The sequence below is a fragment of the Erigeron canadensis genome, chromosome 8 (genome assembly GCF_010389155.1).
Source record: "Erigeron canadensis isolate Cc75 chromosome 8, C_canadensis_v1, whole genome shotgun sequence".
Classification (NCBI taxonomy): domain Eukaryota; kingdom Viridiplantae; phylum Streptophyta; class Magnoliopsida; order Asterales; family Asteraceae; genus Erigeron; species Erigeron canadensis.
The window spans coordinates 41,934,826-41,946,918 of NC_057768.1; the positions used below are offsets into that span (position 1 = coordinate 41,934,826).

The following is a 12,093-nucleotide window of genomic DNA, read 5'->3' on the forward strand; positions in this document are numbered from 1 at the left end:
ACATTCCATCAAATTTCATTCCTTCATATTTCAATTCCTTCGAAAGATTCAATTTCTTCCAAAAACATTCTATGAACCAAACGCGTCCTGGACTAGTATAATTCAACGACTGTGTTGCGTGCTGCAATAATTGTAGATATGCGATAAAATCAGAATAAGACAAAAAAAAAAATGGTCATCCCACAGTGTGTGGGCGTTACCCTGAAAAAGATAACGACACGTGAAATTTACAACTCATGGTAATTAAGGAATTTATGTGATAAAAAGTAAAGAGACTAAAACTTTCGTAGCAAAAGTTAAAAAAATGAAAAATTTTAAAAATAAATAAAGTAAAAGAAATAAAGTTATACGACAAAAAGTAAAAATGTTAAAAGTTGCATGCCAGAAATGGAAAAAAGCTTGTCGAAAATTAAGAAAACAAAAGTTATATGGTGAAAAGTAAGATAATAAAACCTTTGTGGCAAAAATTAGAAAAATAAAAGTGTGATAAAAAGGTAAAGTGAATGAAACTTTCGTGACAAAAGTTAGAAAGATGAAAGTTTAAAAACTAAGTAAAACAAAACTTTCATACCAAAAGTAAAAGAATTAAAATTATGTGATAAAAAGTAAAAAGACGAATTTAAAAAAAAAAAAAATCAAGCAGGCTAACAGGCAGCTCTGCATGATTTACTGTTCATGATTCGCTTTCTATTCATATAGATATATAATTGCACATGAAAAACAAAATAAAATAAAAAAATAATTATGTGATAAAAAGTAAAAAGACGAATTTAAAAAAAAAAATCAAGCAGGCTAACGGGCAACTCTGCTTGATTTACTGTTCATGATTCGTTTCCAAGATATATAATTGCATGTGAAAGACAAAATAAAAATAAAAAAAACTATTCACATCCCACTCTTTTAATCAGATGGATGTTGAAGAATTCATGCCATTCTAAAAAGTTTTACCTTGTGTCAGGATATTATAATGAGTAATACCGTTTTTAAGCTAGAGTTCTAACCTTGTGTCAAGTACGTAATAATATATTAAGCCATTAATAAAATTCATATCGTTGTCTATCTTATAAGGGTTTAGTATTTATAAGTGCAATGAACTTTTATATTTTTTCAATTATATGAATGTAACTTACATTTGGTGCGTTGTAGAAATTTTTTTTGTAAAACTATTCAAATAATGTAACATTTTGACATGCACCAATAAAAAAATTACACGTACTAGCTCATATAATTTGCCACGTATACACTTTTACATTATTTGAACAATTTTATAAAGTTTCTTCCTACAATGCACCAAATCTAAGTTATATTCATACAATAGAAAAAGTGTAAAAGTTTCTTACACTTTCGGCTACTAAACCCATCTTATAAGTAGTGTGTAACATGTTCTCTTCCTATGTTCTACAATTAACTGACTGACTGGCTCGTTGTTGACTTGATGGTTGTTGGATAGTCAACTTCAACTTACGTGTATGGATTTTTGAATTTATATTCAAAAGTGGAACACAAAAACAAAATTGGATATCCTTCTATTATCTATATCCATATCTGGCTATTACATTCGGAGGTGTTCATTGCATGCCACCTAATTAAAACCATAAAAGTTTGGTACATTTGTTAAAAGAAATGTGTGAAGGATGCATTTTCACCATTAGGCTCTTAGGAATAAGGCGTTTCTTCCATGTGGCACGCCCAAAAAGTACGTGGAATGCCCCGGGAATGCCTCGAGAACGCCCGCTACACCGCCCCCAGGGGTGTTTTGGGCAAAAAAAATTCTCCACCCCGTTCGATTTTGGACGCTACTCACTTCCTCTTTTCCTTTGACTTTATAGTACAAGAAGCAATCAATCATGACTTTATAGCTAGGATGACATGTGGCAAAGTGGAACCATGAAAATTAGGGCTGTAAATGATTCAGTTAGCTAGAAATTTTGAACCGTTTTTCGGGTTTCGGTTCAGTTCGGTTAGTTATAAATTTTGAACGTTAATTTCGGTTACCCAAAAATCGGTTACCCAAAAAAGTCGGTTAATTTTGGTTTTATTTTTGGTTAACCATTTATTAAAGTTATGCTATATAAAGTTTAAGTTTTCAATTATAATAATCAAGTTACATTGTATTAATTAATTTTTCTATGTATAATAGACATTTAACTACATTAATATTTTGTTTTATAAATAAATATACATTACATCTAATTTTGAATTACTTTTATCTTACACGTTATATTTATGCAATGCAACTTTCTATTTAAGAATATCATGATTTACTACTTAAAATGTCTTTTATATGATATTATTTATATTTTAGATAAATATTTTAAACAAAGTTAAAAACTTTTTCTAAAAAGAGTATGTATATATATATATATAATTACTTAGAATATCCTAGACTAATCATAGATTGTGAAAAAAAAAGTTAGTAAAATTGTTAATATTGTAGGCAACAAATACAAAAAATTAGTTAAATTGATATGTAAATGATGTAATCATGTAATACATATATGTGTAAATATATATATATATATGATTATATGTTGGTATATAACAAAATTAGGTTCGGTTCGGTTAACCGCGGGTAATGAATATTGAAAACCGTAACCGAACCGTTACACATCGGGTTTTTTGGGTTTTGGTTTTTTTCAGTTTCGGATCACGCGGTATGGACCGGTTTTTTGGTTCTCCGGTTCATTTCTTACACCCCGAATGAAAACGGGGGTTATGGGGAACCCTTCACTCCAAAGGAAACCCCCGTTACCAAAGGAACTCCATGTGTCAATCATATAGTAAAAATGGGAGTTCTAAGAACCCCTCACTCCTCAAAGCCTTAAAGGGAGCATAATGGGCGTTTTTAGAGGACATAGAGTTCACATGAAATTTATATTTGTATTGATCGATGAACGAATAACTATGATTAATTCTTTAGATGAGTTTTTAATTAATCTCCTTTAACAAACATTACAAAAAGTGTAAAATTATAATACGATGATGCAGCAAGAAATAGGCTTGCACAAAAGTTTATGAAAAAAAGCGATGTTCACATGCATGTTGTGTTGATATATATATATCGGGCTCGACTGTATCAATTCGTTTACTTTCATGTGTAAATGTTGCTTTTAAAAAGAAGCACTGTATGTCTCAAGGGTTCGACAAATGGGTTGGATGGGCTCCAAGGACAATGTGTTGGCGGCACGAGGTGTTAGAGCTCTGTTATCAAGTGGAAAAGATTACAGCAACACGTATGTTTTTGATTGGTGCAAATGGGTCCCAAAAAAAAGTAACTTACTTTTGTGGAAGGCGGCAATGGATCGTATCACAACCGTGTGTGCTCTTAGTGAGCGAAATTGTAATTATAGGATTTAGATTGTGTACTTTGTTGAGAGAAACCTGAAACAGTCAGTCACCTTTTCTGTGAGAGTAGTGTTGCAGCGGAGGTATGGCATGCCATTAGCGAGTGGTGCAGAACCATGTCATTCTTTGTTTTTGATGTCAAGGATCTACTTGAGTTTCATGAACTTAGGGGGAAGAGTAGTGAGGAAAAATAGGCAATCAGGGGCATTATAATGACAAGCTGCTGGGTTATTTGAAAATACAACAGGAGCAACACCTCTTAAATTATTCAAGATATTAAATCCCTCGGGTTTCTTTAGTATAAGAACCGATCGAAACGTCATAGTATTAGTTGGTTGGATTGGTGTAATTTCAAGTTGTTGTAATTATTTGTATATAACCGTCGGCGTTTTGCCGGGGTGAGTATGAATAAAAGTTTACTTTTCGAAAAAAAAATTGCATTTTTAAACTTGAAAGCTTAAGCGCTAGTTGAAAAAAATTGCCGGGTTGAGATTTATTCTAAGGGTATTATGAATAAGTGATAGGGGTATTTTGAAGTTTTTACTTGTGTAAAGTTTAAAAATTAAAAAGTACAAATGCTTTATAATTTAGTAGAGATTAGTCAATGACTTTCCAATTTGGTATGAAAAAATGTACTTAAATGTGGTCAAAGACCACCACTTCTGAATGATCCATAAGTAGGTAAACAAAGGAAGTAAAAAGAAGATGTACGTTAAGGATCTAAAGAGATCTTTTAATGAAGAATGAAAACTCGTACCAAATAATCTCTGATGCTTAACAAGTTTACATGTTGTAATTTTTGCAACAGGTATTAAATTTGAACCCTGTTAAACATAATATTGAGATATTTAGAGAAGTTCAGAATAGATCATAAAATACCACATAGGTGAAACTTTGTCTTTTTCAACTCTAAAAAAGATTACTCTTTTTGATTACCTTAATTACATAAAAGGTAAGCCTCCATAATATCGTCATTTTTATTGCTTCCGATATTCTTTTTACATGTAAAATAATTAACAAATCTTTATATCTTTGCAATAATAATATTTATTGCATAAAAAAAAAAAATTCTTATTCTGCCAAAAGATAAAAAAGGTTATTCTTAAAAATAAAAGCAAATCATGCATTTATCCTTCTCACATTAACACACAATTAATGATATAATAATATTAATTAACAGTAATAAATCTACAGAAAAATCAGGCATTATTATTACCAACCTAGAAAGAAGATATTTTATTTTTTCACAGATTGCGTACTATCTCCATAATAACAAACTCTAACCAACGCCGTTCATATATCCCACAAATCTCAACCAGCCATTTTTTCATACTTTCTTTCTTCTCATAATCAAAATCAAAATCAATTTCTTCTTTTTTTCTCTTTATATTCGCCTGCTCTATTTTTATCTTCTTCATTTCATATAATCTTTTTCTTTTTTCAAAGTCAATCAATAATCTCTAAATTTCTTTTATACTCTTGTTATTCCGATTTCACCGAAATAAATAAATTTTTCTTACATCAAATCTGGCTATAAAGAGGTTTGATCTCTATCTTATTATTATTTATTAATTGTATTATGTGTTATATATATCTATATTATATATATATTACTTATATTGGGGTTTCATGCTGTTTAACATTGATTTCGAGTAGTTAAGTTTATATAGAATGTATTTATATGTTTATTAGCTCATTATCTGTTATAGCTTTGTTGAAATTGTCTATGAATTCTGCTAATACAACGTGTTTACATATTTTGCTTGTGTTATTAGAGTTATAGGAATTATAGGAACAAATATATATATATACATATACACACATATATACAAGTATGTTACTGTTCCATTGAATATGGTTGAAATTGAAATATTGACTGAAAACCTAAAAATTCACTTGTTTCGGTCCGAAATAACTAAAAAGCTTAGTAGTTTAAGAAAACTGTAATTTTTACTTGATACGCACAATCGTTTTGAGAGGGATGGGGTTTGAAAATAGGAATTTTGAGGGTTAAAGTTATCAAGTGTTTGCTTGTTTTGATGTTTGAAACTTTAGTCAAGTCACCAGAAGAGTGACGGCTTGGTGCCTGACTCATGAGGGGCCGTTTGATGTACGTATCTTGTGTTGTGTGTTTAGTTTATTGATTAGATGGTTGTGGACTTGTGGTTATGGTTTCTTTTTGATCACGAATAGAAAGTTTGCTTTTCGTCAGGCTTTACATAATTATTATTGGTTACTTGATGGGGATGATAGTTTTGTGAGAGATGGATTATGAAGTTAGGAATTTTGAGGGTAAAAGTTAAGAAGTAAGCTTGGAAGAAAAAGGACAATTCGATGATGTCTTTTTGTTGGTAATTGTTTGGTGTTATATATATGGGGTAGTGTATGTAAAAGTAGAAACAAGGAAAGTGTTTGCTTGTGTTGATGTATGAATCTGTATTCAAATAATAATCCACCAAAAAATTGATGGCTAGGTGCCTGACTCACGAGGGGTTGTTCGATGTACGAAGTTTTGTGTTGTGTAGTTAGTTCATTGATTAGTTGGTTGTGGTTACAGGAATGGTGTCTTTTTTATCTTGAATATAAAGTTAGCTTTTGTCAGGCTTTACATAATCAGCATGCTAAGCAAGTAAGGTACACACACATAGACACATATAAATTGATGTGCAGATACAAAAGTACACTATCTTAACAGATTATAATCAGTGAAACTTGATGTCTATGATGCACCTGTTTGAGCACATCGTATCACTGCAACACGTTTGTTGTGGTTCAATAATTGAATAATTGGTAACTCATAGGATTTAAATGATGTTAATTATATTATTGAGCCCATACATGTATTGGCCCCGGGGTGGGGGGTGGGGTGTTGAAATTATAGATACCATACGCACAGTTCTTATGTAGAAGTTATCTTTTTTGTTTTCCGTCATTATCACAAAATAAGATGTTGGGATTGAATTTGGGTCACACGTTTCTCATATCATGTCTGCTAACTTTATTGAAGGATTGTTATTTTCCTATCCTTGTGCAAGTAGTTAATGAGTTTGTCTGTGCTCGCTAATGGCTTTATTGTTCATTGTTAGTTAACTGTATTTTTTTGATGTTTTAATTTGTATATCAGGCACTTGTCTCTCACGCATGTCAAAAAGTGGGATCCAATAGGACCCGAAGGAGTTAATTCAGTCTGGCAGATACAACAAATCTAAACTGTGCACGCACCACTAGACAAGTGGTGGGCGATAATAATGAAGGAGTAATTCTACTTTGCGTATTGAGAAGATCAAGATCCTCACATATATGGAGACTGCGCCGTGTTTCAGTCGGCTTATCACTTGACTACGGCTAAGGCCACTATTTTCTGACAAGTTTATATCGAGTTATATACATTTGTTTCAATATTTTATCAACCTTCTAGATGTAGTATATCATTGAGTTCGTTGTAAAGATACTTTTGAAAGTCAGCAATACGCAAGTCAAATCAGCTGGTTTGACCAAAATGTTTAGATTCTCATGCTTCCATTCTCCTATCAATTCTCAGAAACCAAAGGTGAGCATTCAAATCTTTTATTGCGAAACGAAATCAATGGTTTTCATTGTAGTTTTATTGTATGCTCCAGAGGAGGAAAAATGGGCTGTTTGGGTAACGGGTCAAAACAGGTGGATTGTGTTGACCTTATATACTTGATGTTATAAGCTTATAATTTTATTTTGATGTATAAATAACTAGTGTGTTGCATATTTAAATAACTATATTGTATATCACTTGTTGTCTCTTTTTCCGTACAAATCAATTTAGGAGCTTGTATGCTTAATAGATGAACTTTGGACAACTATCATCCCGTTTTTTTTTGTGGCTATTTCTCTTATTTTATGTTGGAGTATAGTTGAGATGTAATGTAACCTGGATGAACCCATTTAAGTAAATGAGTAATGTACACCCATTAGCTATTGACGATATCATCATTTATATATGTGCAGAAAACTGTTCACTTGTCTACCGAAGCAATGCAAAAAACTTTTGAAGATTACGACAGAACTAAACCTAAGAAAGATCCCCCCTTTTCTAAAGTTCCTGAAGGCAATGATGCTAATCCATCTCCGTCTTCTATGGGTCAAGATTGGAAATCTGAAGGACTTAAAAGCATGAATGATACTGACAGTGAACGTGTCCATGAAATCAGAAAAATGAGGAAGAGTATCTCTCTTGGAAGTGGCCTAGCACATTATCAGGACATTACATCAGGTGGACAGTCATCTCCTTCTCATGGCAGTGGAGACGAGTATCAGAATGTACAGCCATCTGTTTCTCCTCAGATTAGTTCAAATATGGTTAATCTCGCATCTGAATTATCCCCCGATCACTTGCAACAATCTGAGAAAGAACTTGGTGATAACTCGGAGACTCAGTTTTCTGGTGCGTGCTCTGGTGGTTCTAGTGTTTGTACACCATGCACCCCGCACACCATTGTGAAATCAAACTCCTTGCCATATATGCATTTGGGTCATGTTCATCAATCTCGATCTTCTGAGGACTTGAATGCTTTAGATATGAGGCAGAATGATAAATCTGATGGCGGTGAAACACCAGGGCGGGAAATAGAAAATGATAGTGCAGGTCACGCTGACAAAACTGATGGTGAGGATGCCGATGGTGATGGAAATGATGCATATGACTACGAGGGTTCGGCAAAAGACTGGATTGTCCCTGCTGTCGATGAACTGGGCAAGGGTAAAGGTATCCAAGAAGATTATTCAGATTGTCAGTGGGATGAATTGCCTAATGAGGATTTCAAGATTAAACGTATTGAGAAATGGGTTATGGATCTTCAGCATTCTTCATCATTGGAAGAAACCGACATGCTTAAGGACCATGATGAACTTGGGGAACATGCTATTAAAAGCACTATCTTGGACCCAATGTCAGCTCCAAAAAACGATGCTAAGACTGTTTTGGGTATGGATGCAGCTAAAAGATACATTTCTTCTTTGAGTGCCTCGGCTACCACAGCTCAGCTTGCAAATCATGGTTTAGTTGTGATCCCATTTCTGAGTGCCTTCTCAAGCCTTAGAGCGCTTAATTTGTCTGGAAATTCAATAGGTGTGAATCTTACCTTGTGTGGTTTGATCTTTTATTCATGTAACTGTTTTGTTTAGTGATTGTATTATATTTGTTCAATTAGTGAGGATTACTGCTGGTGCACTTCCTCGTGGACTCCATATTCTAAATTTGTCAAAGAACAGTATTTCCACTATTGAAGGCCTCCGAGAACTCACCAGATTGCGTGTACTTGATCTTAGTTATAACCGGATTATCAGAATCGGGCATGGTATGTACTTTTTATATCAATTTATGTTTGCCAGTTAAGATTTATTTCCTTGAAGTAAACGGAGAAGTTTCTGTGGTTGATAGGTCTTGCATCGTGCTCTTCTTTGAAAGAACTATATTTAGCGGGAAACAAGATAAGCGAGGTGGAGGGTCTACATCGCCTCTTGAAACTGAATGTCTTGGATCTGCGTTTCAACAAGCTGTCTACGACTAAAAATTTAGGGCAGCTAGCGGCCAATTACAATTCCTTACAAGCCGTAAGCCTGGAGGGCAACCCTGCCCAGAAAAACATAGGAGATGAGCAACTCAAGAAATTCCTTCTTGGTCTTCTCCCTCATCTTGCTTACTACAACAGACAATCGCTCAAAACTGGTGCCATTAAAGACTCGGCCGACAGAGCTGCTCGACTCGGTATTGCTGCACATCAAATTGATCGCAGGTCAGAATCAAAAAAGTCGACTCATGGTCGGAAGAGTCAAGCAGTGAGTGGTCGTGGACGGCATGTGAGGCTTCCTCCAAGTGGGGTCAAGGTGACGAGTGACAGGCATCAGTTTCCCGATGTAAGCAGCAAACTTGTGAGCTTTAGGCCGGATCTTGGGATGCGAAGGACTCACAGTGAAGGATTGCTGAAAGCTGTTTGAGAGGGAAGAAGAATGAAAACTATGAATCTTGGGTGTGTTTTCTTTAATGGATTTTGGACTTGCCTTATTTGTTGTGACATTATGATTTCATTATAAGTTTGGTTATGTATGGGAACCTCAAGCATTGAATCATTCATTTTTGTGTTCCTTTTTGTCTTGTTTGTGATGGAAGTTGATGCGTTAATACTGACCTACCTGTGATTCATGAAGACCGCGTTCAATGTTCCCGTTTATAGTTTTTTCAGTTTCTTCAATTTGAAGAATATGAAAGTTAAAATCGAAAAAAGCCTAACTAATCATGAACAAGTCAAACCATTTTAAAATTATGAGACATGACTATTAGCAAAATTCCTTCAAAAGTTTTAGCAAATAAAAATCTCATAGATACCACTAAAAACTTATAAACTGAAAAAGTAAATAAATCATAAATTTTATTTAATATTAAGTTATTTTTAACTAATGGGTATAACATATTTTGATGTAAATCAAATTACTTATGATTTTTCATATACTCGTAGTCTGTTTTAAAATTAAAAAAAATAGACCATAAAACAATACATATAAAGTTAAAATAAAAATTTAATCGAAATTTGGCTTTGGTTTAATGTTTGGTATATTAGACTTGGAAAAAAATATTCAGAAGCTAAAAGAAAACCCGCCAAATGAAAATTGGGCAATCATCATTTTAAACCCTAATCAAAAAATATGAAAATGGCAGAAGAAAGAAGAATAAAAGAAATGGAGAAGGGAATGATATCAGTGGATCGATGGGAAGAAGGAAGTCAAGCTTACTTCTTATCACATCTTCACGCGGATCACACCCTCGGTTTATCCCCCGTTTGGAACCACGGCCCACTCTATTGTACTCGCATTACTGCCCGCCTCATCCCTCCTAAATTCCCGGGTTTCGACCTCTCCTTGCTCCGCATTGTCGACGTCGGTCGATGGTACCCGTTGTCTCTCGTTTCGGTGTCGTCTGGATCGGAAACTAATGCTCAATTTATGGCCATTGATGCCAACCACTGCCCCGGTAATAAATAATTCCCCTCTTTACTTGTTTCCGTGGTTTTCATATACCTCCTTTATCTATATATATATGTATATATAGATAATCTCTAATAATAATTGTATCGATTTTATGTTTTTAGAGTCTATATGCCCCACACTAATTATATATACAGTGAGTTTTTTATATATATAGATATACAGTCACATTGTTGCATAAAACATGGTCTTAATTTGAATTCTTTGCATTATCCTTTTCGGAATGTAAGGTTTATTAGTTCTTTTTTTTTGTTCCTTTGCTATGTTGACAGGTGCAGTTATGTATCTATTCCGTGGTGAGTTTGGGACAATGCTTTACACAGGGGATTTTCGCTGGGAATTAACATGTAAGATTGCGCAGATGGGAAAGAAGATGCTACTTAGTGCTCTCAAGAATGACAAAGTTGATACCCTTTACATAGACAACACGTATTGCAACCCGTCCTACTCTTTTCCTACACGGGAAGTCGCAGCTCAGCAGGTGAAGTTCTGTTCTGGTACAATTATTAAAATACCGATTCTACTTTTCTGGTGTCCTGTAAGTCACTGCAGTGAGTTAACCAGAGTTGCATTAGAAATCCTTGTATTGTATTTTCCGTTCAAAACTTTACTTATGTTACAGAGTAGCATAGGAATGTTTTTTATGTTGTTCTATTGTAAACTGTCTCCAGGTAGTCAATATCATTAACTCTTATCCTGAACATGACATCATCATTGGTGTAGACACATTGGGGAAAGAGGATTTATTGCTCTACATCTCAAAAATGCTAAATCTAAAGGTAACTGATTACTAACTAATTGTGTTATAACTTCATGCAATAATGTGTGTGTGTGTGTATATATTTGTTGGTCTAACTTTTATTGTCCATGCATATGTAATACCTTTTTAAGGCCCTTGTGTATATTTTTGTCACTCATCTATGCCAAGTAAGTATGAGCTGATGAGATTTCTGTTTATAATTATTTTATGGTAGATATGGGTATGGCCAGAGCGGTTGCAGACTATGCATCTCCTAGGTCTACATGATAATTTTACTACCAAAACCACCTTGACAAGAGTGCGAGCTGTTCCTCGTTATAGTTTTTCTGTTGAAACTTTAGAAGGATTGAATACTATGCGCCCCACTATTGGAATTATGCCATCTGGTTTTTCGTGGGGACTAAAGAAAGTTGGAAGCAAGGATGAATATTCTGGTCATTTTTTAAAGGAGACAGAGATGGACATCGATTTTCATAGAAATATACGAAATAGATATACAAATAATATCGAAAAACACCATCAGTACATCTACACAGTTCCATATTCTGATCACTCCTGCTTCCCAGAGATAGTGGAGTTTGTTAAGTTTCTTTGCCCAAACAACGTTAAAGGTATCGTGTCTTCATCGTTGTCTTACATTGATCCTTGTTACCATCTTCGCAATATTTATGGAACATCGAGTTTGTATCAAAAACATCTGATTGAGGAAGAAAGGGAAAGAGTTGAAGGCATATGTAAGTCTACTTCTGATAATTTTACTGAGGAGAAACGAAAGAAAAAGAAGGATAAAAAAGTATCATTTGTGTTAAATGTCTGAATGTGGCAATAAGCTAACCAATGTACATAAATTTGATGATTAATCATTTACTAAACTCTTTGTGCCAATTAAGTTAGTTGTCTCTTTAATTTAGTAGGGACCGAAGTAATTAGAGGTAGGGTAGAGAATAATCTTAGTGGCTCACAAGATAAACCCA

General features: G+C 34.0%; 2 protein-coding genes across 2 annotated transcripts; both read left to right on the forward strand.

Annotated features, from left to right (window-relative positions):
- The first annotated feature begins 4,727 nt into the window (after positions 1 to 4,727).
- LOC122610100 lies at positions 4,728 to 9,462 on the forward strand. Its single transcript, XM_043783093.1, has 5 exons — positions 4,728 to 4,886; positions 6,470 to 6,895; positions 7,327 to 8,446; positions 8,529 to 8,675; positions 8,759 to 9,462. Exons 2-5 carry the CDS (start codon positions 6,845 to 6,847, stop codon positions 9,313 to 9,315), a joined length of 1,875 nt encoding a protein of 624 aa, XP_043639028.1. The 5' UTR covers positions 4,728 to 4,886; positions 6,470 to 6,844; the 3' UTR covers positions 9,316 to 9,462.
- Positions 9,463 to 10,053: 591 nt separating this feature from the next.
- LOC122580221 (5' exonuclease Apollo) lies at positions 10,054 to 11,937 on the forward strand. The gene is made up of 4 exons (XM_043752497.1): positions 10,054 to 10,345; positions 10,632 to 10,840; positions 11,031 to 11,138; positions 11,334 to 11,937. The coding sequence occupies exons 1-4, from the start codon at positions 10,054 to 10,056 to the stop codon at positions 11,934 to 11,936; spliced, it is 1,212 nt and encodes a 403-aa protein (XP_043608432.1). The 3' UTR covers position 11,937.
- Positions 11,938 to 12,093: the final 156 nt, after the last annotated feature.

Excerpts from the sequence above, each read along its gene's own strand:
- LOC122610100 (XM_043783093.1), top strand. The coding sequence starts at position 6,845 with ATGTTTAGATTCTCATGCTTCCATTCTCCTATCAATTCTCAGAAACCA. Across the intron at positions 8,447-8,528 it reads TTTGTCTGGAAATTCAATAG|TGAGGATTACTGCTGGTGCA; the intron begins GTGTGAATCTTA and ends TTGTTCAATTAG. Across the intron at positions 8,676-8,758 it reads GATTATCAGAATCGGGCATG|GTCTTGCATCGTGCTCTTCT; the intron begins GTATGTACTTTT and ends TGTGGTTGATAG.
- LOC122580221 (XM_043752497.1), top strand. The coding sequence starts at position 10,054 with ATGGAGAAGGGAATGATATCAGTGGATCGATGGGAAGAAGGAAGTCAA. Across the intron at positions 10,346-10,631 it reads TGATGCCAACCACTGCCCCG|GTGCAGTTATGTATCTATTC; the intron begins GTAATAAATAAT and ends CTATGTTGACAG. Across the intron at positions 10,841-11,030 it reads GGGAAGTCGCAGCTCAGCAG|GTAGTCAATATCATTAACTC; the intron begins GTGAAGTTCTGT and ends AACTGTCTCCAG.